A 25,322-nucleotide genomic window follows, 5' to 3' on the forward strand; every position below is an offset into this window, starting at 1 on the left:
TATTCGACCTGACTTATTTTTGTGCAGCAGATTATTTTGGAAGGGAACCGTCCAGGCTATGATGGATGTCTTGGCATCCATTCTCGAATGGGCTCGGCATTCTCAAGCGAACAAAACAATCCGAGCCAATCTCTGCCACACGAATATTTATCCAGTCCTGATGAACAGTGAATATATTACCTACAACTTCAGCAAACACCCCTGGTATCTGAGACAAAAACATGCTAGACGATGAAGCACGACGGCAATTATGCTGTTTGTGAAAAGCTACCAGCATGCGAAAGAGAGACTATGTCCTGGTGTAGGAATTTGTGAGATCGTAGGCTAAGACGCTCCAGTAACAGCAGCCATAACATCCATCACCTTCTCAAACTCCTCACTCCCCGTCCTCCCCATCCCGCACTCTGTCGTGACCCCAAACTCCCTATTCACAAACTTCCCGGCAACTGCTATCCTCTCCTCCGTCTTCTCTTTCCCATCAGCATGCACCAACCCCAAGAACAACTCCGTCTCAGGCTTCAATTTCAACTCTTTCAATGGAGTAAAATACGCCTCATCCTTCCGATCAATAGGCACAGGCATATGCACCCAGCTAATATCTCTTTTCACAGCAGATGAAATCAGATTCGCCATCTCAACAAGCAGAGCCGTGTCTTTCGGCTGGATGAAATGCTGATGTCGTGCATCACCATAGCAGAGATGAAAGCCCATCTCCACGCCAGAATCAACATGACCCGCCAACCTCACAATCCGCTCGATCAAGCCTTCCTTCAGCGGCGAGAACCACGGGCTTGAAATAAACCGAGGTTTCCAATTTGGTTGTGGATCTAGCTGTGAAAATTCGAGGAGGGCGAATTCAGCTGCTAGGTCCCATTGGATGGCTAGATCGTGAGCTGGGATCGAATTTTGGATGCGACGGAGACATGATAGAAGAGCGGCTTCGTAGAGGGGTTCGGCGCGAACTTGGTCTTCGGGGTGGACGATGCAACAGATTACATTTGCGGGAGTGGGGAGGGAGACTTGGAAACGGATGCCGTGCGGTATAACGCCTTGATCTCGCAAGTGGCAGAAGGTTTTGTACGAGTCCAGGGCGAAGTCATCGTAGCTTGGTGCTATATTCGCCGCAGGAGATCGGGTGGATGGGATCTGTGGTTCCCTGTCTGCGGCTGTGAAGGTCATGATGCGGATATTTGAGCCTTCGAGAATTCCAGTCTGCCACAAAATGAATCCTTGGCGTTTTCCTGTTTCGCCATCTGGAATCCTTTGGAGCTGGTTTGGAAATGTTGTGGTCAGACATTGGAACACGTCTTCGGTTGCGGGAAGGGGGACACTTCCTACGAAATGGACATGGCGTGGCTTGAAGGTTGAAGCTGTGTTGGAGGACATCTCTTAGAATCACCAGGGCCAGGTATGAATGCCGCGAGATGATGTTGGCAGTTGTAACAAGGATCGTTGCTGAAATCGTCAGCGTCCATGATGGCTATTTATCCTCCAGGTAACATATTGCACAGTCCCTAGGCCTGACATGCTCGTAGGATCGTGCTGATATCCATCATCGATACATTGCACTTTTCCACACTCTTGTTTGTCCACCGATCAGTACAGACTGTTCAGTCAAGTAAGTGCTGAAGACGGCTCGATTGGCATTGCCTAGTGGCAGTCTTCAGCAAATCATAACAATCGCCAAGCACCAGACAATAAGCTGACACCAAAGCTGGTGATAGGTTTAGAAAGTGCGATTGTCCGAATGCGAATCTCGCATCACACATTCATGTCACTTCGGGGTTCGGAGCTGTACTGAAGACCAAGGTCCGGTCGGAAGCTATTCGTGTGAATTGGGACTGCTTATCAAGCAGGATCCTCTCTTAGCCTCTTTGCTGCTCGTTCTTCAGCGGCTTGCTGCCTGTCCCTGTCTCTTTTCAACGCGAGTTCTTGTATCTTATTGGCGATAATTTGCTTGACATCGATCGTTGCGAGTGGTTCAGGAGCAGGTAGTGCAGGCGGTGCAGGTGGGGTTTTCGAGCCAGGCGACCGCGCGGAGGGTGTCGTCGATTTAGGATCGCGGGCTTTGGCGATTTGTCTCTTTTCCCTTACTTCACCGCAGTATTCATTCCACTCCAACATGAGTCCCTTGCGATTCTTCGCATTTCGAAGTTGTTGCCTGAACAGTTCAGTCTGACTATCGACATCAAGTCCATTCCACAATTCTATTCCTTCGGATTGTTTGTCATTTCCTAGCACAGGCGTGTCTGGTGGAGTTGCTAGCGATTCAGGCGGAGGGTTGTTCATCAAGACCTTAGTTGGCGGCAAGATCGGCAAGAAACCGCGTTTGAGAATTCCATCGCTGCCTTTGACCACTTCCCCTCGCTCCAGCATTTCCTGTTGTATCTGATCAAGCTTCCCTCTAAATAACTGCCACAGCCTCTCGTCTTCTTTCGGTGGTTTCCATGTACTGAACTCGGCCTTTGCGTAGAATTCGTCAAAGATGAAGCAGAGTTTCTTATATTCATCTGGTCGTGTAGGATTTGCATAAAGCGCGTGTATGTGGGCAAGCCGTTTGAGCAAGACTTCGGCTCCTTCAGGCCAGGGGATGGTCTAAATGGGCGAACGTCAGTATGGTCGAAAACCTGCCGCCTGGTTGATTACCTTTCCCCAACTCATGTGTTGGGTGTGAGTGTCAGTCCCCATATCTGTTATTACTAGCGACGCATGCGTTGGCGGTAGCATCTGCCCATAGGATGGCGGAGCTGGTATGTCTCGTGGGGATGGTCGGACATGTAGAGGCTGCGACATTGTCTGGATAGTGCTTGGTGGTGGAAATTGTGTAACTCTCTGAGGCGCCTGCGAAACTCTCTGTACAGTGGGTATAGGAATGACTGGTGGTTTCGTTTCTCCAGTCTGATTCACATTGCCGATCATCAGGGGCGTTGAGGTGGCATAGCTTACTCTGTCTGGGTTCTGCTTGAATGTGTGGCTCTGGCTTATGTGATATCTGAGTCAGTACTTAGTAAATGATCTTTCCGAAAGCTCGAATGACAAACTGTAAAAACTCCAGAGCTGCAAACGACTGACTACAGCCAGGTACTGGGCACTTATACGAGTTGACCTGCTCGCGATAGGAGCTGAAATCAAGATGCCAGTCACGAGGATCCGCGGGTGGGCTCATGATTTAATTCTTCAGCACAATCACGGCTAAAGCGAGAAGAGTTTGAAATATAGCAGTTGAGAACAGAAAGAAGAGGTTTTAACATACCTTTGAGAAAACGTAGGGCAATGGGGCGGCAAGCTGCAGATGCTCAAACGCGCCCACCGAGATTTCTTTATTCGGAACGCCAAGTCACGAGATATTGTGGACGCGCTGCACGTCCAGGGATTGCGTCCCTTCTGAGTCTTAAAAGCCGGGTTTACGTCTACTTTTGGACTTCCTCGTCTTATGCTGGACATTTCGGGATCTACAGAAAATATCAGGAACCACCGCACATCAATCGTAAATTGTATCTTTACATGCCAGAACACAAGTACAAAGTTGAGTAAAATGACCAATCCGCATCTTGATTTATCAGATTTCTACTTGTAGTTTGCATCTCTTCTTTCTTTCTTCCGATTCTTCATCCTCAACACTCTGTATCATATTTCCTTCGTCCTCCTGCCTTAGCTCCGCATCCTCCTTTGCCTCGTCACTCTTCTCCTTTTCTTCCTGAACAGTATCTTTCTCTCTCTTCCTCTTCAGCTCCAGCTCTCGGATGCATTGGTCAATTGTTGACTTGACGTCCAGGGACTTGCCAGTCAGAGGTGCCTGCTTTGACTCCGGGGCATTTTCCGTGAAATCAATCTCATTTATCTCCTGAATGTCGTCATCTATACTGTGCAGAGGGCTGGTGACTTTATCGCTATGGCTGGGAGAAAATGGTGTTGCGCTCCATGGTTCTTCCAGGGGCGTCGCAGTCGGCGATGGGAGACCATCGAATACAATCCCTGGTGATTTTGAAATTCCACTGGAGCTGGCTGATTCTTTGGCTTTTGGTGTCATCGTTGAGGATGGAGATATGTCCGTTCTTATGCTCAGCGCATTTGTATGTGTATTCGTTTTAGAATTCGGAATGTTTATATCCAGTGGGTGGCAGGTCTTGGTCGGAGACCCGTGACTGCTTCGCCTTGCTCTTGAAGCTTGATAAGTCTTGCATTGCTGATTCACAACCATAGCCAGGGTGTTAAAGTTCTTTGCGGCGCGAAGTTGTGAGCGGAGAAGGTCCGCTTGCTCGTTTGCACTCAGCGACATCCAAAGTTCCATGGCGTGCCTGACAGGCTGTGACTTCACCTCAGGTCTGTACTGGGACTCGGTGCGCCCGGTATATCCAGTAGGCTGAAAAGTTGGACTCGATGCATGAGGTAGCTGTTGACGGTATGGCGACATCTGCAAGTTCTCATTCCGGTACAATGACAGAGTCGGCAGATTCTTCTTATGCATCGTATGAGAGTACAGCCTTGCCTTGCAATAGTGGTCTACCATAGCTTGGTCTCGCTGCCCTGTTAATCCAGCATGTAGGTAACCGATCTTCAGGTTGAGTTTCTCCCAAAGCCTGTCTTCATGCCTGTTGGTCCATCCCGTTTTGTCGAGGTAGATTGTGGTTGCTTGTAAGATGGCGTCGATTGAAAAGTGGGTTATTCTTTCCTGTAAAGGGGAGCACAGTCCGAAGCGCTGGATGAGGAAGTTCAGGTGCGATTCGGTCAATGGGGGCCATTGATTACTGCTACTCTGCAAGCAGCTTGATAAGTCTGAGGAAAGTTGCTTGGATCGCAAAGAAATGCTTACCTCAACCCAATGTTTGTCGATACATAGTTTGGTACTTGCGATCAATCGGCTACCATGAATTTTATGTGAACCTTGCACGCCTCTTCTGATGTGCTGATCTCCAAAGCATAAATCTTGAACGATACTCATCTTTTCTGATTGCTTGAATAGCGCATGCCTCTTAGAGAATCGGATCAAGAGGGAAACAGTGTGCGAAAGTAATCTTCCATTCTCTTTGTTGGTGGTTGAGAAGCATGAAGTTGAAGTAGCCGCATGCGGACATCCTCCCTCAAGTACCGCAAACGTCAACTCTAAGGAGGTCGGACCCTGACATGTTTCAAAATTTTATACTTTTACAGTAGGTTATGCTTTCGGAGAATATTGTTCCAGTTGCAAACTTACTGCACGCTCAAGCTAAAGTTCAAACACCCCAGAAGTATCTGTTGACGAGTGGAAGTCAGAAACGAACCACTGTGTGAGAAAGTCACATGATAATCACCTGCCTTTATTCTGTATTTCCTCCAGCATCAGCTTGAGCATGGTCAGACGGCAAAATCCAAATTCCGATTCGCGTAATTTGCTGACTGCATCTAAGGTTGGTTACACGGAGGGAAAACTGGAGCCTGCTCATGTATGAGTAAGCTTGCGAATTTCGCTTGTTAAGGCGTGGATTTACAGATGATTGACTCACGCCGGCCTGCTATCTGTAGGTACATCTTATTGAAGAGTCTCTTTGCTCCTGGAGATTTGTTTTCATGTCTTTCCATCCTTGAAGTTGTCTTTAGAGTCCCTGTTTCGTCTGTCTGCTGCTTTCTGTTGTCTGCTGTCTGCTCTCTGAGTGTCGCTCAAGCAAATTATTGCTGCTTTTTGCGTTGTTGCCCTTTGACAACGGTACCATGTGAGAAGCGAGTAGTCTTCATTCTCCAATATCGCATGCCGTTTTTGTGTTGTAAACGGGATATGTCTTTCATCTCCTTCCTGCTGTTCCAGTACTCTCCTGCTTCAGCCGCGCTGCTCTGCAAGATGTCGGGCCGCAATATTTGATCAAGCTGGCCGGCTATACTCGGCCCCTTGAGTTCACTGTCATCACGAATGGTTGTTCTGATGGAGCCATTATTGCGGCTTCGAGGATAAATTGCCACAGAGGATGGCCCTTGCAAAGGAGGGGAATATGGGGATGTCTCCATCCGTACCGTAGCTTTGCCAGCTGCCTCATCGGGAAGGAGGTCTAGCGATGAACTCTCCCGCGCCGGCACACTTGATAGCCTTGCGTAGTTGGCTGCAATGCTTGCGATTCTGAAATCATAGGCTGAAGCTTATCTTTCTGGAATTTGCTTGGCGGTCCTCGGTATTTCCAGTGGCGTCGGATTCGAAAGCTTAAGTTATTTGTTACATCGGAAAAGCTTAGCGGAGAAGGAGACGTTTTGGTTTTTGCATCCCTGTGTGCACCACAACAGAAGACGGGGATAATAGCCCTTGATTGATGGACATCATCACTCGTCCAGACTGTTCGTTCCATATCGCCGGACAGACTGTCTTTGTAAATTACCAAGCCATGGCATGATGCTATCGGACGCTATCCATTCAGAGTCTTCTGGGAAGCTGGAGAACCTGGTTCAAGGACGGATTGGATCCATGCTCAGAGATGCGGAGGTGGCGGTTGATGGCGGACCTTGGTGGAATCCGCTACTCAAGCACATTCTTAATTGGGCTAGTGAAGCTTTGCGCTTGTCCAGTCCGCTACTGTACAGTACGAATGATGCTGGTAAATTTACCCGCGGCCGCATTACTGAGCAGCGAAAGCATCTCGACGGAGCCTTTTGGAATCAAGCTAGAACACTCAGCGGGGTATGGTCTTTTGACCAGGCGTGTGGATCAGAGCCGGATGCTGGTCGAAATACTTGCCTCCCTCTTACAGCTAAACTCACATGCCGCAGCCACCATTTTGGCGCAGCCTGTCATAGACGTCCATGGTCACTCCAAGATCGCCGACTTTCAAAGCTTCGTCGAGATCATCACAAATATTCAGACCTCCAAGAGCAGGGGTACCATTTGAGGCTCGCCATGTCCTCCTCCCTGTTGGGCTGTTGGTTTCCAGCAATCATTACCGCATTTGGTCACCAGCTCGATCCAATCATTTATTACTGGCGACGTGCATCCAATCAGTTTATCATGAACTACTACCCGGCTGCGATTAACAATCTAATATTGGCAATGCAACCTCTGGGTCAAGGGGTTCTTGATCTCTCGGAGACTGGACAGCATTTGAACGTTCCAGACAGAAAGCATTCAGCGAGGGTCCACCATCTCTTCAAAATTCGAAATTATCTGAAAGCATCTGGATTGAAATCTCCGCAAACACATCCTACCAACGTCTCGATATTTGTTATCTGATAAGCTTTTATTTCACTCGGCTGTTCGAGATCTCATTGAGGTCATCTATCCTGTCGTACAGCCATGTGATACCCTGGGGACATCGATGCGGGTAACCCTGCAAGACTCCTCGGCACGAAAGCTTGGAAAGCTTGACTGCGAGTTCCAAGCCTCGCTTCCATTGCAAGGCCCCCTAGTTGATGTGCTCCACTACCAGTACATTCTAAGACAACTACAGTAAAGGATAGACGGTACAAGACAAAAGTGTTGATCATCTCCGTCAATCATCTTCGTGTCCGTAACAAGACTTGGTAGATGGCGGACGGGGCGGCAACCCATTTCCCATTATCTGCTGGGTTGACAACTGCAATACGTCGGAAGAGAATCAAACATCGTTCTGGAAGGATGTATTGGTTACATTTGGCCGAGCTAGTGCTTCGTATCCCACAAGTAAGTCCTCTCCTATGGTCTTCAAAATATCCACTCCAATGCAAGATAGCGCAGCACAACTGAGTTTGGGGTGTCACACCTGCCCTACGCCAAAGCTCCCACACCGATCAGCTCGTCCCCAAGGGAGTGTTGGTTCTCCTTGCCATCTCAATTGGGAAGGTCGTAGCAACCGACTAACCTGGCGATCTATCGGCGACCGAGACCAAGGATCACTTGTCAACGGTTGAACATAAGGCGTGCCCCGCAGCAAATATAAGTACCGTCGTGAAACCCAATTTGCGTTCGGCTCCTTTGCTCTAAGAGCTACGTCCTCAAATTCAGGAGTGATTCTTCTAGATCGATTGAGAAACTCCCACAATGGTTCGTTTTTGGGGAAAAGAGAAGGACACGGGTATGTCCTCTGCCGTGGAGCCGGGCTCTCCTGGTGCAGAAGGGTACGATCATCTCCCTGTGTTAACATTTACCATTATTGACGCCACTTTGTAGCAACATCGACGCAGATATCATCCAGCGAGATATCAAAGCTTTAAAAGTCTCTGCCAAATGGGATCCCAACTTGCCTCGAGAGGCGGTCGACGCTATCGACCAAGCCTATCAGACCGGAGATCTCGAGAAAAAGGCTGTCCTTGAGCATACTCTGCTCGAGGAAGACTCGCCATATCCCGAGGTTCGTGCCGCAGTCAGAAATTACGATGAAGATATGCCAGCGAATACTGTCCGAGCGTGGGTTATTGGTATGATCTGGTGCACGATTGGAAGTGGCGTCAACATGCTCTTCTCTCTCCGTAATCCTTCCATCTACCTCACTCCGGTAGTAACATTGCTGCTATCGTATCCATTTGGTGTTGCGTGGACGTATAGTAAGTGATTAGTCAATCGGCTTGAATAGAGCTGGTATCTAATCTTTGATTTAGTCATGCCGACGAAGAAATTCACGACCTTTGGCAGGACTTGGTCGCTGAACTCTGGCCCATTTAACGTCAAAGAGCACACTATCATAGTCATCATGGCTAACGCATCATTCGGGGGCACAACTGCCTACTCCACTGATGTGCTCCTTGCACAAGAGGTCTTTTACGGTCAGAAATTTGGGTGGGGTTACCAACTCCTCCTGACGATTACTTGTCAAATGCTCGGCCTCGGTCTGGCGGGTCTCACTAGGAAGTGGCTCGTCGAACCAGCTGCCATGATCTGGCCTTCCAACCTTATCATCACGACGATGTTCGAGACTATTCACACCCGAAAGACTCCCGATGCACTCAGGTCCGGCTCTTGGACGATTGGACGTTACAAGTATTTCCTCATTGTACTTGTCGGTATCTTCGTTTGGGAATGGTTCCCACTCTGGATTGCTCCTTTCCTGGGCGCATTCACATTCGTGTGCTGGGCTGCTCCCAAAAACGTCGTCGTGAACCAACTCTTCGGTGGCCAAACTGGACTTGCTTTAATTCCAATCACGTTTGACTGGACCATCGTCACAGCTTTCTTGACCAGTCCCCTGATCTTCCCCTTCCACGCGATCGCTAATACCATGATCGGTGTTCTTATCTTCACAATCATCACTTCGCTTGGTGTCCACTACACCGGAGCATTCTATTCCGAATATCTGCCAATGTCAACAGGTGGAAACTTTGACAACACTGGGTCCAGATACAATGTCTCTAAGATTCTCACACCAGAATATACCTTGGTATGAACTACTCCTCTCCCGAGCGCCACGAAAATTGCATATTGATGACCTCTCAGGATCCTAAACTGTATCAAGAATACTCGCCAATTTTCTTGTCAACAACCTTTGCACTCGCTTACGGTCTTTCATTCGCAACAATCATCGCCGTCGTTGTGCACACAGCACTCTACGACGGACAAGAGATCTGGGCAAAGTGGAAGGCTGCTCGAGGAGAAGGAGCTGATATTCATCAACGCATGATGATGAAATACAAGGAAGCCCCTTGGTGGTGGTAAGTCTGTTTTCTATCTACCAAAGAAACACCTGCTGATGTGAAACTTAGGTACGGCGTCTCTTTCTTAACAATGTTCGCACTTGGTCTTGTAACTTGTCTGGTTTGGGACACACATTTGACCTGGTGGGCATTTATCGTTGCTCTCCTGATCTCCCTCTTCTTCTACCTCCCAATCGGCATCATCCAAGCCACGACCAACGTCCAAATCGGTCTCAACGTTATCACCGAGTTCATCATAGGCTATATGCAACCAGGACGACCTCTCGCCATGATGATGTTCAAGATGTACGGCTACATCACAGCATACCAAGGCCTCTACTTCACCCAAGACATCAAGCTAGCTCATTACATGAAAGTCCCTCAGCGCGTCACATTCTGGGCCCAATTCGTCGCCACCCTCTGGTCCTGCATCGTCCAAATCGCAGTCTACAACTGGGCCCTCGGCGCCATCAACAATGTCTGCAAACCCGAGCAAGCTGACAACTACACCTGTCCCAACGCCGGTGTTTTCTTCACCGCATCAATCATCTGGGGAGTCATTGGACCAAAACGTATTTTCGGCTCCGAAGGTGTCTACAGCTCGCTCTCCTGGTTCTTCCTCGTCGGTCTCATCGCCCCCATCCTAGTCTATCTCGCAGCCCGCAAGTGGCCCAAGAGCAACCTCCGCTATATCAACATGCCCATCATCTTCGGTGGAACAGCATATATTCCTCCCGCCACACCCATGACCTACGCAACCTGGGGTATCACCGGTACTGTCTTCAACAAGTTCATCAAGGGCCGTCATCGTGCTTGGTGGACGGAGTACAACTTCGTTACTTCCGCGGCGTTGGACAGCGGCACGATTATTTGTCTGCTGTTGATTTTCTTTGCGCTGCAGTTGCCGAATAAGGTTACGAGTCCGCAGTGGTGGGGTGGATGGGGAGGTGGGTTCCAGAATAATTGGGATTGGAATGCGGGTGTGCAGAAAGTCGCTAATGGGACGTTTGGGCCCAAGACTTGGAAGTGAAGTGATAGAGTTGGATAGTGTTCTGGCATGAGAAGAGTGTTATGATAATGACTTAAGATTTAAGCGCGGAGGGGACGAGGGGAAGGGGTTTTCCATGAACGATTAGGATAGTAATGAGAATGAATGAGCAACTTGGCAATCAATGTGGTATCTCTGCTCCTTCAACAATCCAAACCCTTTTTAAAGCTTGAAATTCGATATGCCCACATAATCTTACACCAATCTAAGCAATCTTCCTGAACGGTCACCACATGGACTCTAGGTTTGGATTTCTTGGAATTAGCAAGGTTGAAATGCATACAGGGATTGTAGCCTCCGAAATCCGTTTCGATTCGATTCAATTCCTGTGGTTGTATCCAGATCCTGGTTGGTACCTCTAGTACCTGTCTTGTCGTGCCGATTTGCTGATCCTGTCTTGAGATAAGGTTGATTCAGCTTTGCGTTGATGCGAGGTCCTCGTAGGGCACATGATGTCAATCACTGCTTCACTCTCATCGTACTACTTGAAATCCGTTGAATGTGTCAAAGTGGGTAAGTGGTTTAATTATTGCATCTCTAACGTCAAATTGTTCAGAAGTTCAAAGAATCTCAAGTGGGAATTACGGAAGGGACGAGCAAGAACTGCCCATCGAACTCCTGTGCACTTCCAAAGGAGCTTAACATTTTTTTGCTCTGACGTTCCATTAAGGACTCAGAATCGCTTTCATATTGTACGTCTGATAAGCCAGGCTGTAGCAAAGCTGAACTATTCTGTTACCAATATCTTCTCGTTTCTCTGGTGTGTACGATGGAGATAGTTTTGGTGATGGGCATTGCACGCTCTGCATCTTAAAAAATTGCATCTTTTGTCTTCATCTCACCCGTATCATCTCCTCCTGAGTCTCCTGGGTCTTGAAGAATGCCCTGATCATTGCTTTCCTGCCCATGAGTATTAGATCAACTGAGTTTCCATCATAATCAAATCGCGGATCATCCCATCTGAGCACCAGCCTCCAGTACTTCTCTTTCCTCTATTTCCCATCTCTCCCAATCTTGGAGCTGCCACTTTTGCGGATCTTAGAAGAATTTCTGTTGTTGTAGGGGGTGTGGAAGACGAAGATCGAGGGTGGCACGGTGTGTTTACGAAGACAGGAAGTCGTTGCCGAAAATATTCGGTGGTCAGGAAAGAAGTGTAGAGACATATGGCCAATCTTGACATCAGCAACCAAGTTCCTGAGGTCGTCCTTTCGACTTTCCAGGAATCATTTTTGAAAGAGATCTATTGAGGGTTTTCCTCAACCATATGATCTCTCCAATTCCTGTCGCAGATATACCATGGTCGTGCATCTGGATTTGGAGGAGGATAATTGTACCAATTATTGTGAACTCTTGCCACCTTCACTGCTTTAGTAGTCTCCTTGAATACATCAAGAAGCAACTGCTGTGGGAAGTCATCAGGTCGCTGTTCCACAAGATGCGGACCTTCATCGTTTTGAAAATTGTACTCGTACAAGCACGTATCAACGACAAGGTGCCTCAATGGGCTGTTGTCGAGTGTATTTTGGTACACAAACGGAAACCATTTGGTGGTCTTAAGGCTGCTGTTACTCTTCCTAAAGTCTTCAATAGCCGTGATGACCATGTTTTGTAGTCTGTGGATGAGTAGCTCGTCAGCTATAACCCATAAGTGTACCAAATTCAGGTTATGCTCCTCGGCAAGTTCTCCACGAGTCGAGTCGTCAATATCGGCAAGGTCAAGTTTCTCGATCCTTTGTGTATAGAACCATTTGAGAAGCATACGGAATATTTTGGTTGGAACATCTCTCATGCGGAAGGTTTGAGTCTGGCTTTCTATGAAGGCGCTGTTAAATGCCGCTTTAAGAACTGGAGAATATGCGCATGCAAATTCTGTGTACGTGGTAAGATGTTGGTCGTGAGAATTGAGGAATTTGGGGAGAAACCTTTGTGAACAAGAAACTTCTCCTCTTCACCTTCTTCCCCAATCAAAAATGTGACAATTTCTGTTGGATTGCTATAATAGTTGTCAGTCGTCATCACAAGTGAACACTTGAAAGTCAAGCCTTACTCGAAATTAGGAGCCTTTGGCTCTCGTCTTATCTTCTTCTTGGGTGGGACCTCATTGGATTCTTCGTCTATGTGATTTTGTCTCAATAGTGCCATAAGAGCAGCCGTAGACCCTCCTGACATGATGAGAATTTTTAGAGAGTCTGAACTCGGTAAGGAGGAAATGAGTCTTGAGAATTGACACCAATTGAGAAGAGCGCAGGGGGAAGACCTTTTGGTACTTTGAAGGGAAACAGTATACTCTGGAAGTAGAGAACATTTTAAATACTCAAAGATTCTTCAGATAATAATTGTGGCCTAGGATAGGCACTTTGCATCATGCCGTTTCGTACCATGGTCATTCCGCTTTGTGCACCGCCACAGATCCGACTCACTAGCCACATCCGCCTGTTCCTTGTACAACCAAAGCGCGAGTAAACAAACCCAACATTGTGAAACCTGCACAATTCCAACATTTTGCGCCCTTTACAATTTCGTATTCCACATTTCGTCTTCATTGATCACTAGATCATATCAAATCCACCCTTCCTATACAGCACATTTACCACCCATCATCCAACGCGCAGAACAATAGAAAATCTCCAACAAAGACAAGCGCGTCGACGCGCATGTAGCCAGCCGTCCCGAACCCGTCCATTCATCCCCAACCACCTCATTTCCCCACACCACCTACCTACCCTCGACATTCCAGAACCCGCATTCAAACACACACCCTCGCACTCCCTCATACCGCATCTCTCCGCGATCAAAAAATGTCAACCAAGCAGCGCATGCGCCTCGGAGCAGCCGACGCATCAACACCAGGTTCAGCGCGCAAAAGAGGAAGACCATCAGGTACAGGTGCCGGCGCAGGAAAGACAACACCCAGCATGGGGCCAAAAAGAGCTGGAAAGCGCGTCAGTTCGGGCGTAGAGCGTACGATATACCTCTTTACCCCCATATCCAAAAAAGCGCAACCGGAAAGCTGATTTTCACCGTCGCATTCTTTAGCAGGCGATCCTCTCCCCCTCCGCAAGAAACGCAGATACAAGCCCGGCACGAAAGCCCTCCTCGAAATACGAAAATACCAAAAGTCCACAGATCTCTTGATGCAGAAACTACCGTTCTCTCGTCTTGTAAGTCTGCGCGCGTGTATTCGGCCTGGCTAGGAAATAGGAAAGCTGATGTGGTGCGCGCAAAAAAATAGGTCCGCGAAATCGCTCTCGGTCTCCGACCAGCTGGATTCGGTATGCGCTGGCAATCGCAAGCTATACAGGCGCTGCAAGAAGCGAGCGAGGCTTTCCTCGTTCATTTATTTGAAGACACTAATTTATGGTATTTTTCGCGTTTTTCCTTCGATTTTCCTTCGATTTTGGAGAGTTGTGGAGGGGGGAGGTGCTGTTGGTGGAGGTTTTGCGCGAAGTGGGGGAGTATATATGATTGATGGATGGGACTGACGTGCGAATAGTGCGATTCACGCTAAGAGGGTTACGATTATGCAAAAGGATATACAACTTGCGAGGAGAATTCGTGGTGCTTGGGGTGGGTTGGGTTGAGTTGGTAATGGGCTGAGTTGAGATTTTGCTACAATCGAGTCGGGGTTTACAAGGGTTGAAGTTCCTTGTTTGCTGTTGGTATATGGCGTTTAAGGGGGCTCGGATTGATACACTGCGCATTGGTATGGAGTGGCTTTGTGAGAGTAGGTCAATGTTGTAAGATGGCTAGGAAACACCTTAGTATACGCAGTACAAATTTCACGCAATGGCAAGTAAGAAGTCATTAATTGCATTACGGCTATCCAAGTTTGTCTATCTCATACAGACAACAGACAGATATCTATCGAGAACCCATGTTCTCATCCTATTCGAATCGTACGAGTCGTTAGCTCGTCCAACCATTCCTTGAACGCTTGTCTATTCTCATCCTTATCTTTCGCAGTATAAGGATGCCGATGGTCTGAAAACGAGATATCCAGGAAATTAGAGATTAGTCGTGGTTCCGATTTGACACCTCGAAAATCATACACATCGGGCCTAAGACATATTCCTACTCTTTCAGTCAAGTCCCCTTTCTCCTCGACTACAAGAACTGACACCTGCCGGTCAATGTCATCAACCTCTGTATCCGGCGCAAAGATGATGGCTGTAAGGTTTTTGCCTGACAGAGAACTTTTGGATAAATCTGCTTCGTTCTTGTATGCGGGCTCAAATTCCAAACAGACAGCTCGGCTTTCACCCGCAAGGAGTGCCATGTATGAAGACCTAGACCCAGCTTCGACTGGGACTGTGAAGAAACTTTTGTGAATGATCTTACACTTAGATGTCCTCGCTGTGACGTGGATGAATCTTGCGTCGTGAAGACGATCGAGAAATAGCGGAATTGAAGGATCATTCATGGGGAAGGGTAGCAGAGAACCGTCGGAATCTTCTACGGAGACTTGAACTCCAAGATCGGATAACTGAGAACGATGATTGAACTCGAGGTATTGCTCTGGTTGTCCGTTCCATCCTGCCCAGGACCAAGATGGAAAGCATTGCCTGCGCAAGTCAGCCTCCGGGCGAGAGTGTCGATGAAACCACAACAGTCCAATCATAAATCCTTCGTCGGGATACCGTGAGATTGTGGACACAACTGGGTCAGAAGTACCAGATATGATATACGATGACATTATTGGAACTCCCATCAGTTGATACGTAGGGTAGGGACTCTTTTCGAAAGCTCGAAAGATGCCTTGAATGGCGTTTAGAGCGTCGGATTGGTAAGTGAGCTGTCTTGCCGAGAAGTCTGATACAGATTGCATAATTCTCCATGGGTAATCTCCAATTGATTTCGTTGTAAAAGCACCTGGAGGAACTTCTACCCTAGCTTTCCCCGTGTCTGTGTCAAGCATTTCTTGAAGCGGTAAGTGTAGAACTTCAGCGTAGTGCATACCATTGCATTCGAAGTATACCTGGTCGTATGTGAAAATCAAACGTCTTCTCGATAGTAGCCCTTCCTGATATGTCCATCCGCGCGAGGTCCATGCTGTTTCAGACAATGAAACAGTAGCAGTTACAAGGGACGATACTACTTTGTAATCTCCAAATTGATATGATGGCTGGGGTCTTCGAAGTGTTCCATTAACCCCCGGAAGGCCAATGTCTGGACCAATGCCGGCGGCCGCAATAATGGTAAGTTGAGCACTGGCATATATCGAATCCATACGAGAAATCTGATCATGCTTCTCAGCTGAATCGAATTGGTGGATACAATACCTGTCAATCCATAAATAGCGAAACCCTAGTAGCCTGACGACTTTCATACTATCGGTGACCACCTTTGGGGCGTTCTGGAGAGAAGGATCACCGATTTCCGGGCTACAATGGTGCAAATGGCTCGGTCCCCAGACATAGGACAGCGCAACATATCGGCAGGAGGATGGAGCCTTGACAACAGTTTTCGTCACGCAGTCTATCACCCGAAATGAGGATATACCAGTGAAATATGTTGGCACACAATCACCATGGTGATTGATCCCACAGAATCCGATCCAGTGACGTACGATTTCAACATCAAAGCTTTCTCGATTGAGTACTCGGACTCCATAGTTGAATCCTACTGGACAGGAAGGCTGTCTTGTATCCACGAGCCCTAGACTGTGATATCTATGACGCATGGGTTCATAACCATGAACGCCGATGGCATTGGTCTCAAACAATGAGGGCAAAGTCAGTCCTGTGAACAAGAGATCGATGGGTATGAGTCTCGCCTCAACTGTCGCAAAACTTGATCCAGGTGGCCAAGAAACGGACCCGAAGAGCTGGCATAAAGGACAGGTCGAGGCTCGTAAATCTCGTGCACAGCGCGAGAAATTCACCACGACGTCTCCATTAAGGGAGTTGTGACGGACTTGACTACGAAAGGCCGCTAGGATATCCACAGAAGAGTATTCCGAGCACAATAGTTCAGAAGCAGGAGCAGGAGGCTGCGTGGATGACGTCTGAGTGGAAGATTCTGGCCTTGAAGCAAAGAAGCGGGAGAGGTTTGAGATGTAATCCATAGGGGCAGCCTTCTCAACATTCCTCTAAAATGAAGCTGACTAGAAAATTAAATTGTTCCAAGTATAACAGATGAATATAACGGTGAAATGTCAAGGAGGACTTCAGCAAACAACTTGGGCCGCTATATCTATTTATGACAGTGGGGCTGTGAGGCAGGAGGCTGTCCAGCTCTGGTCACCGACGCCGACCTGACAGATGGCCTATCAGAACTACAGCTCGGAGTGAAACTTATCTTGTCACCCAGCCCATGATTGAGATACATTTGGCAACATTCAAAAGCAGAAAATGACATTATTTGATGGGTGAGAGCAGACGAGAGTTCGCTGCAAACTACTTTTGGAACAAGTTGAGCTGGATGGAGGTTAAGGAGGAGAGTTGTGCTCTCTCCGAGACTAACTCCACTTTAGTCCTTACTCAATGCGGCTAGGTCGTCTCGCCCAAAGTGACCCCTCCAAATGCCCCGCGTTTGGTCGTGCCAAAAAATTATTTTCTGGAGGGGAAAGTCACATTTATCCTCCTCAATCTGCCTCCGCGAAATCTACATTGACGAGAAAATTGGTCATGGATCCCATCCGAATTTTGCTGGTGGGAAATGGGGGGCGTGAACATGCTCTTGCTTGGAAGTTGAGTCAATCGGCACGCGTCGAGTCCATAATTGCTGCAAGTCAAAGTCATATTTAAGCCTCGAGACAATTATTGATGGGGTACAGGTTCCTGGAAATGGAGGCACTGCGACTTGCCCAAAGACGACCAACGAGACCAGTGTCAAGGCAGATGATTATCCAGGTCTCGTCTCTTTCGCGCAGAAGAATGGCATCAATCTCGTTGTGCCAGGACCTGAAGCCCCACTGGTAGATGGAATCGAAGGATACTTCCGTGATGCTGGCATCCGATGCTATGGTCCCTCGAAACTTGCAGCGCGAATGGAGGGAAGCAAGACATTCTCTAAAGATTTCATGAAGAGACACAACATTGCCACGGCTGCGTACGAGAACTTCTCCGACTACGAATCCGCGAAGAAATATCTTGACAGCATCAACCATAATGTGGTACTGAAGGCAAGCGGTTTGGCCGCTGGAAAGGGTGTCATTATTCCGACAACGAAGGAGGAGGCACAAGCAGCATTGAAGGAGATTATGCTGGACAAGGAATTTGGGTCTGCTGGTGACGAGGTAGTCATTGAGGAGTTTTTGGAGGGGGATGAGCTCAGTATTTTGAGTTTCAGTGATGGTCACACTATTCGGTCACTTCCTCCCGCCCAGGACCATAAAAGAATATTTGATGGAGATCAAGGGCCAAATACCGGTGGAATGGGATGTTACGCTCCAACAAAAATTGCATCAAAGGAGTTAATTGCGGAAGTCGAGAGAACCATTTTACAACCCACGATTGACGGTATGCGAAAAGAACGATTCAAGTTTGTTGGAACACTGTTTACTGGACTCATGATCACCAAGGACGGACCAAAGGTATTGGAGTATAACGTTCGATTTGGAGATCCTGAGACGCAAACTCTGTTACCTTTAATCAGCAAAGACACCGACCTTGCAGAAATTATGATCGCCTGTGTGGACGGAGACTTGGATGCAGTAGATGTGAAGGTGGACAACAAGTTCAGTGCCACAGTTGTGGTAGCCGCTGGTGGATATCCAGGATCATACGCAAAAGGCACACCGATGACTGTTAGTGATACAGCTGCCAATACTAACATTTTCCACGCCGGTACAACCATCAAGGATGGCCAGCTTCAGAGCTCTGGCGGAAGAGTTATCGCTGCTCAAGCTGTTGCCGAGAGCTTGGAGCAAGCCGTTCAAAATGCTTACATTGGTAAGTCATACATGAGATTGACTTGTGGTTTCAGCTGTTTGACATTGAATTGTTACTGAATGTCCGAAATGACGTGGGACATTGAAAGCTGACTTTTACAGGCGTTGAATCTATCAAATTTGATAAAATGTTTTACCGAAAGGACATTGCCCACAGAGCTTTTAAGCCAACAACTGCCACCAAGGAGGCTCTAACATATGCTTCCGCCGGTGTCAGTATTGAAGATGGGAACCAGTTCGTGGAGCGAATCAAGGCTGTAAGTCTACTTTTACTGAGCCAGTCTCCACCAATCTGACATCTTCCAAGGCCGTTGCATCTACCAAGAGACCAGGAGCAGATGCTGAGATTGGAGGTTTCGGTGGTGAAGTTGACTTGGACAAAGCCGGATACGCTGGTGCTCCGATTTTAGTTGGAGCTATCGATGGAGTGGGAACCAAGCTTATGATCGCCCAAGCCATGCACAAGCACGACACAGTCGGTATCGATCTTGTCGCCATGAATGTCAACGATCTCGTAGTCCAAGGTGCCGAGCCTCTGATGTTCCTCGACTACTACGGCTGCAGCAAGCTCAACGCCGAGCACGCCGCTGCTTTCGTCGAAGGTGTTGCAGAAGGCTGCAGGCAATCAAATTGTGCTCTTGTCGGCGGAGAGACTGCTGAGATGCCGGGTATGTACAAGGAGGAGGACTATGACGCGGCTGGTGCTGCTATCGGAACCATGCGGAAGGAACTTGCCCTGCCACTGAAGCAGGATATGATCGAGGGCGATATTCTCCTCGGTCTGGCTTCCAACGGTGTCCACTCCAACGGCTTCTCTCTCGTTCGCAAAATTGTCAGCAGAGCAAACCTTTCGTACAACGCCCCCGCACCTTGGGATCCCTCCACCTCCGCAGGACTCAGTCTCCTCACCCCAACACGCATCTACGTTCTTCCATTACTGGAAGTCATCAAGAAGCGGCTCCCTAAGGGCCTCTCGCATATCACAGGCGGTGGTTTGACAGAGAACATCCCACGTATGCTTCCCAATCACCTCGCTGCCGAAGTCGATGTCTCGAAGTGGGAACTACCAGCTGTCTTCAAATGGTTGAAGAAAGAAGGCAACGTCTCAGCGGCTGAGCTGGGCCGGACGTTCAATACTGGTATTGGTATGGTTGTCGTGGTGTCCAAGGAGAACGCGGATGCTGTCGTTAAGGAGTTGCAAGCTGCTGGTGAGAAGGTATATACCATTGGTCATCTTGTGAAGAGAGATGGAGAGGGATGCGTGCTGAAGGGCTGGGAGTCGTGGGCTTAGATTGGACAAGCAGTTTGGTGGCATAGGTGGGATGGGTGAGCTGGCGTTATGGAGATACCAAAAGTCGTGTATTTGGTGGATGGTTCTGTGCATACAGTGGTTGGGTCATGGTATAGAAAATATCGAAACGCATTTAACCAGTTTCCAGTCCACAATCCTTGTTCTGGGACAGCTGTTCAAATCCCTCCGAATGACTTCTTGATATTAGGGTGGCGCTGCTCACGTTGCCGAATCCATGTATCAAAATCTTCAGGAGGTAATTCTATGGGAGATGTCCCTCGAGAAGGCCGCCTCAGAGGAAGACCCTCGTATGAGATCCGTCCTCACAAGTATTTTTAAATTTAATCAACGTCCCAATTGCAGCCAAGAACAATAAGAAGAAAAATGCGGTTATGATCCCAACACAGCCTGTATCGTTGTGGCCATCCTCGCCTAACTTCTTCCTTCCTACCACAACATTACGTCGAAAGATCCACAGACCTGGCAAAGAATTTATGTCGCGGACTACAATAAAATACCGAGACGCAACGCCTCACTACTTCCACTAGTATGCAACTTTCTTACGAAAAGAGAACAGGCACAGCAACGAGTGCTGACTGGGTGAATTTCCACCCACAACACTTGCCATTTACGAAGGACATGTGAATTTATGTGTCAGATGATAGACTTGTTTGAATACTACGAGAACAGACTTAGCTCTTAGACTTGTGCATCTTATATATAAGCATTATAATCTCTGGTGGGCGTCAGTTTTCGCAGGTAACAGAAGCATCCAGTACGCGCCATTCAACGGGCCGGAGCAGATTGAATTTTGGGTGATTTGAAGACTAGAACGCCGGTTTCGGTGGGAGAGATGGAGATTCTGTCTATAAGACGGATGCGGACGGCATCAAAAAGTTCATCGGCTGTACGAGCCTTTATGACAACCGCGACAATATGATGACTGTTCACTGCTTGAAGTTTGACAGCAAAAAAGCTGTCATTGTCATTGTCGCCACTCATTCTATCTCCAGTCGACTCTTGACTTAGATGCGACGGCGTACTCGACACAGAGACTACCAGCTCCACTTCCTCACTCTACCCAACATTCCCTGCTTTCACGAGCCCCTCCACCACCCCTCAAACCATTCCAGAGTCTATATATAGTCCCAGCCCAATTCCACCCTCCCCGCCTCACAATGCCACCCCACCCAGGCAGTTCTGTGTCTGTTAAGATACTGTGGTGACTGTTGATTCGAAAGTATCTGCAAGTGTGGAGGAGTATGTTTTATACTTTTGAGAGGAAGGCGCAGGCGGAGGTTGTGGTGAATCCTCTGGGTATGAAGAATTGGGTGACCGATTCAATAATGAATTTATGAGTCCTAGATTGAATATTGGAAGAAGCGGTGAAGCAGCATGGGAACTCACGGTGTCAATCTACGAGAGGCACGGGGAATCTAGAGCCAGAAGAGTACTAGCCGGGCACGAAACCTGTGCATCAGACCAGTTCAGCACAACAAGTCACACTCAAGTTATACAGATCATAGGCACCTGGGAGAAAGTCTCATTTAAGTGTTTACCACAGAGGAGTGGAAGTAAGAAACATCAGATTGATTTGCCGCTATCCCCTCTCCTCTCGTTGTCCGAGCTTCCAGGAAGAACCAAATGGAATAGAGTATTGTACATCGACAAAACAACCAACCGAATCAAGAGTATAAATCTAGAAGTTCATATCTAGCAAATTGATTCGGTAATCTTTTATTTCTCGCTCAGGAAGCATAAGCAAAGTTCGATCCTCTGCATAGAAGCCAGAAATCACGGACAACTTGATTCGTTCCCTTTGCACCACGGAGACTGTATTCGTTAGCTCCAGTCGCCCTTGATGTACTATGAAGGACTCACTTCACAATCTTCGCCAAAAACATATTCTTATCCTTGGCCGTAACCTTCTCGCTCGGAAAATTCGCATCAAACAAGGCAGCTTCGAACCAAGCCTTCGCATGCACCTGTCGTACAACAAGCTTCTTGATTGGATCAGAAAGTTTCTCTAGCTCGCTGCGTGCTGCGTGGCCGCCGATGTTGTAGATGAGGGCTTGGGCAAGGAGGGGGCCGAGATGTGAGACGGCGTTTTCGATTGAGGGTTGGAGGGGTGAAGGTTGTGTTGGGAGGGCGATGAATGTTGCCTGGAAAAGTTAGTCAGTATAACTTATAGAGCAAGGGGAGGAAGAGAGAAAGGCAGGTGGAAGAGGTGGAATGTACCCAGAAATCGGCTGAGGATGCTTTTGGAAGTGGCTCCGTGCCTGCGAGGGCTTTCAGGGCGAACATGAACATGAATTCTAGAGAAGATGGAGGTTGGTGGTCGAGTAGAACCCCTGAGAACTTGGATAGAAGCCGCTGGAGGAATTCTATACTGGCTTGTGCGATCTCTGGATCATTGCCAGGTTCTAGATGTGTCAGTATGAGACGCGGGAGCAGGCTCCAGAAACGTACCTCCAAGGTTCTGAAGTATCTGTGATACCCAATTTAGCATAGTTTCTAAGATCTCCTGAATGTCAGGAGACAACTTCTGAGTTGTGATTAGGAAAGCCGCAGTGTTGATTAAGCGTCCTAATCGTGGTGTTTGCGAATTCGCCTTCATCAGGAACTGAGCTGCCATTCTGGAAGGCAGCACAAAAGGTCCTGGCTCTTCCTCTCTGAAACCATGTCGTAAGATCAAACATAGCTCTTCTACGATATCACCTTGGTTTCCTAGTACATCGAATATGCTGTGCATCATCAGGTATATTCTGTGCTGGACGTGACTGCCTTTGCCAGTTATCCAGAACGGCGATGCGGGTTCGGCTATCTTTTCTAGATCAACGGGCTTGTCCTCTGGAGCCTGTATGCCCTTGGACATTCCTGCAAGACACTTCAGTGCTATGATGCCAAGATCCAGAGCTGTAAGTTCACCGCCGTTGCTTCCATTGGCAATCTGTAGACACTTCTCGACGTCGGACTGCACGTAGTCAAGTAATTGCTCAAGTGGTGCAAGCTTAGCCTCCTCGCTATCGAGGCCCTGGATGATAGAAGCAATTCCCTCCATTACTGCCTCTTTGACTGTTCCGTCTAGCGAATAGTTCGACGCAATGTTCCCATAATGCTGTAGGAACGCACCAAGCTCGGGTATAAGTATAGTCCGGCAATCTGAACAAAGCTTCATGATTGACCTTGATGCCGTCTTCGCCAATGCAGTTGAACTAGTTGCTGAAAAGACGATATTTAGGACTGCTGGTAGATTGGTAGGATGGTGCTTGAAGTAATCGGGATATGCGATGACCAGATCTAGAAAACTTTTCATGGCCCTGGTCGGGACTTGCTGCTCTGAATCTCCAATTAATGTGAGAAGGGAAGGTGTGAACAGCTTATCTAGATAGTCATCACGCTGTGGTGTATCATAGACACAGTCAGCGAACCACATCAGGCAGTACATTGATGCCTCTGATTCCGCCCAGTTTCTAGTGACAGTTGAATTTTGCAGTAGGTCTATAAAAAATTGAAGCAGAGGAATGCCAGTGGTGAGGTAGAATTGCTGCAATAGGTCGGAGAAGTCTCTGCGAGCGTCTTTGAATCCTGTCCGGTCCACAGAGTCCCAGGAGTTGTACTCCTCTGCTGGAGGAAATTGACTTTTGATCCAGCATCTTTCAATGACCTTTTTGACATGTTCTTGAGCTGCCAGAAACCATGAAGGCTTCTCCTCTCCTTCTGAGCAGCTATACACATCGTCCACCATCGTCTCGACGAATGTGTTCCAGAACTCCAGAGCAGGAACATAGATTTTGTCCTCGGAGACGGCATAGCCTTCTGCGCCAAGCAGGTCACAAAGAGCAGATAAGTATTGATGTGATTGGGGATCAGTAGCACAATTCCGAGCAAGATCTTGAACTGTTGCATCACCAAATGCAATCATAAACATGCCAAATTGAAGCGAATCGAAATCAAAGTCACCTTTGACCAGTCGTTCATATCGCTCTTGGGCCCATTGACTGTTGAATAGGGATTGTAGGATCGTGAAGTCCTCCTTGCGGAGGAACTTTGAGTAGTTCGTGAGGACATCAGAGAGCAGTTCAATCGTAATTTCGTAAAGGTCATCTTGTCCGAGGCACATAATAGAAGGCTGTGTGAGAGATTGTAAGGGATCAAGCATGATGCCAGCGTCGACAAAAGCGCGATGGGAATAAGAAACCCAAGACTTAGATTGGTCAATAGTTGCTCGGAAGTGGAATGACGTGGGTGCAGCGATTAACATACCTGAAAACATCTCATAGCTTCCTGTCGAATTTTCATGTCCGCGGAACCGTCAGTAATGTACTTTGATATCAAGGGGACAATGTCATCAACATTGGGTACCACACTGAGGTGGAATTTATGCCTGTCTATCATCAGCAAGGCTGTGTTTGGGATCCCAGGGGCCTGACTCAACTGCTTCATAGAATTGGAATCTGTCTTCCCAACTTCTTCAACAAGCGTTGCAGCGAACCAGAAAAGAGCTACAGGCTTCGGGACAGGACTGCCGGTTTTGGAATTGGAGACATTGTCAACCATAGCCGCCACTGTTTCCTGAGAACTCTCCAGGGCCGCATATGGAAGAGCTTCGTTGGAACATAAGCAAAGCATCAAATGCTTTATACAGCGTTCCCATGACGAAGAAAACTGAAGGAAGTATGCTACTAGTGTAGAGCATAACTTCCTGACAACAAGGGCACTCTCAGACCCGTTCAAGCAACGTATCAGCCAGCCAATGAGAGTTTGCAGGAGCGCCTGGGCGTCCTCGTCACTGAGTGATTTCCTGGGACTTGTTAGATCCAGCCACTCACCATGAAATAAGAAGACAACACATACGCATCGGTGTTGAGTTTGACAGTGAAAGTCAAAGCTGCGAAGAATCTCACTTGTTCGTCCCCGTGACCGAGGAGACTCGTTGCCAGCTGCCAGCCCTCTGGAGAGCGTTGGAGTCTTTGTAAGGTCTCCTGGATATTGGCTACCCTTTCCGGGGCACCAGGACTATACAGTTGAGTAATGAGCTGGGAAAAATGTTAGCAAATAGTTTCTAGATCTACATGGGCCCAAATCACAGCGCGCGCCGGCGTGCCCCACGAAGTCACCCTCCAGAAGCTAGGACCGATATAAAACGCTGTTGTGAAGGAAGAATATATCGAAGGAGACCAAATGAGCAAGCATAGCATACCGACTCTACCTCCCTCAGGGAAGTGGGCAAATGACCATTTTCCATTTCGGACGCCGCGGCTTGCTTGTTCGGAGATGGAGGCAAACGAAGCGAAATATTTATGTGCTCTGGACGAACTGAAAGATGAGCGAAAACCTCTTAAGGTTACAGAGGTCCAAGTGAATTATCATCATCCAATACTGATCAGAACTTCAACGAAATGAGCTATCTCGAATTTCATGTTTGTGATTTATGAATCATGCAACAAACATCTCGACGAAATATTTTGTGTAAGGCATCAGGCCATGGATGCCTCGATCTTAAGGCAAGAATGTCCCGTAGCCCAGTGCCC

At 47.9% G+C, this 25,322-nt stretch overlaps 9 protein-coding genes across 9 annotated transcripts; 3 read left to right on the forward strand and 6 right to left on the reverse strand.

The window, feature by feature from the left end:
* Positions 1-324: 324 nt before the first annotated feature.
* ONS95_013415 (uncharacterized protein) lies at positions 325-1,386 on the reverse strand (the record flags this gene model as incomplete). The annotated part of the gene is made up of 1 exon (XM_058507061.1): positions 325-1,386. One exon carries the CDS (start codon positions 1,384-1,386, stop codon positions 325-327), a length of 1,062 nt encoding a protein of 353 aa, XP_058357792.1.
* Positions 1,387-1,848: 462 nt separating this feature from the next.
* Positions 1,849-3,166, reverse strand: ONS95_013416 (uncharacterized protein; the record flags this gene model as incomplete). The annotated part of the gene is made up of 3 exons (XM_058507062.1): positions 1,849-2,595; positions 2,647-2,992; positions 3,042-3,166. The coding sequence occupies 3 exons, from the start codon at positions 3,164-3,166 to the stop codon at positions 1,849-1,851; spliced, it is 1,218 nt and encodes a 405-aa protein (XP_058357793.1).
* A 393-nt stretch (positions 3,167-3,559) lies between these two features.
* ONS95_013417 (uncharacterized protein) lies at positions 3,560-4,942 on the reverse strand (the record flags this gene model as incomplete). The annotated part of the gene is made up of 2 exons (XM_058507063.1): positions 3,560-4,756; positions 4,814-4,942. The coding sequence occupies 2 exons, from the start codon at positions 4,940-4,942 to the stop codon at positions 3,560-3,562; spliced, it is 1,326 nt and encodes a 441-aa protein (XP_058357794.1).
* A 3,030-nt stretch (positions 4,943-7,972) lies between these two features.
* ONS95_013418 (uncharacterized protein) lies at positions 7,973-10,588 on the forward strand (the record flags this gene model as incomplete). The annotated part of the gene is made up of 5 exons (XM_058507064.1): positions 7,973-8,049; positions 8,102-8,475; positions 8,530-9,305; positions 9,362-9,576; positions 9,628-10,588. The coding sequence occupies 5 exons, from the start codon at positions 7,973-7,975 to the stop codon at positions 10,586-10,588; spliced, it is 2,403 nt and encodes an 800-aa protein (XP_058357795.1).
* A 1,258-nt stretch (positions 10,589-11,846) lies between these two features.
* ONS95_013419 (uncharacterized protein) lies at positions 11,847-12,775 on the reverse strand (the record flags this gene model as incomplete). The annotated part of the gene is made up of 3 exons (XM_058507065.1): positions 11,847-12,475; positions 12,529-12,599; positions 12,654-12,775. 3 exons carry the CDS (start codon positions 12,773-12,775, stop codon positions 11,847-11,849), a joined length of 822 nt encoding a protein of 273 aa, XP_058357796.1.
* Positions 12,776-13,404: 629 nt separating this feature from the next.
* On the forward strand, positions 13,405-14,187 carry CSE4 (centromeric DNA-binding histone H3-like protein cse4; the record flags this gene model as incomplete). Its single annotated transcript, XM_058507066.1, has 4 exons — positions 13,405-13,567; positions 13,643-13,767; positions 13,839-13,966; positions 14,100-14,187. 4 exons carry the CDS (start codon positions 13,405-13,407, stop codon positions 14,185-14,187), a joined length of 504 nt encoding a protein of 167 aa, XP_058357797.1.
* Positions 14,188-14,486: 299 nt separating this feature from the next.
* On the reverse strand, positions 14,487-16,670 carry ONS95_013421 (uncharacterized protein; the record flags this gene model as incomplete). Its single annotated transcript, XM_058507067.1, has 1 exon — positions 14,487-16,670. The coding sequence occupies one exon, from the start codon at positions 16,668-16,670 to the stop codon at positions 14,487-14,489; it is 2,184 nt and encodes a 727-aa protein (XP_058357798.1).
* A 418-nt stretch (positions 16,671-17,088) lies between these two features.
* Positions 17,089-19,788, forward strand: ONS95_013422 (uncharacterized protein; the record flags this gene model as incomplete). Its single annotated transcript, XM_058507068.1, has 4 exons — positions 17,089-17,331; positions 17,382-18,498; positions 18,600-18,754; positions 18,805-19,788. The coding sequence occupies 4 exons, from the start codon at positions 17,089-17,091 to the stop codon at positions 19,786-19,788; spliced, it is 2,499 nt and encodes an 832-aa protein (XP_058357799.1).
* Positions 19,789-21,536: 1,748 nt separating this feature from the next.
* ONS95_013423 (uncharacterized protein) lies at positions 21,537-25,036 on the reverse strand (the record flags this gene model as incomplete). Its single annotated transcript, XM_058507069.1, has 8 exons — positions 21,537-21,621; positions 21,670-21,950; positions 22,027-22,211; positions 22,258-23,995; positions 24,055-24,175; positions 24,227-24,592; positions 24,646-24,827; positions 24,992-25,036. 8 exons carry the CDS (start codon positions 25,034-25,036, stop codon positions 21,537-21,539), a joined length of 3,003 nt encoding a protein of 1,000 aa, XP_058357800.1.
* Between the last annotated feature and the right edge of the window lie 286 nt (positions 25,037-25,322).

This window comes from Cadophora gregata (assembly GCF_030347475.1).
Source record: "Cadophora gregata isolate MNR1 chromosome Unknown scaffold_7, whole genome shotgun sequence".
Taxonomy (NCBI): domain Eukaryota; kingdom Fungi; phylum Ascomycota; class Leotiomycetes; order Helotiales; family Ploettnerulaceae; genus Cadophora; species Cadophora gregata.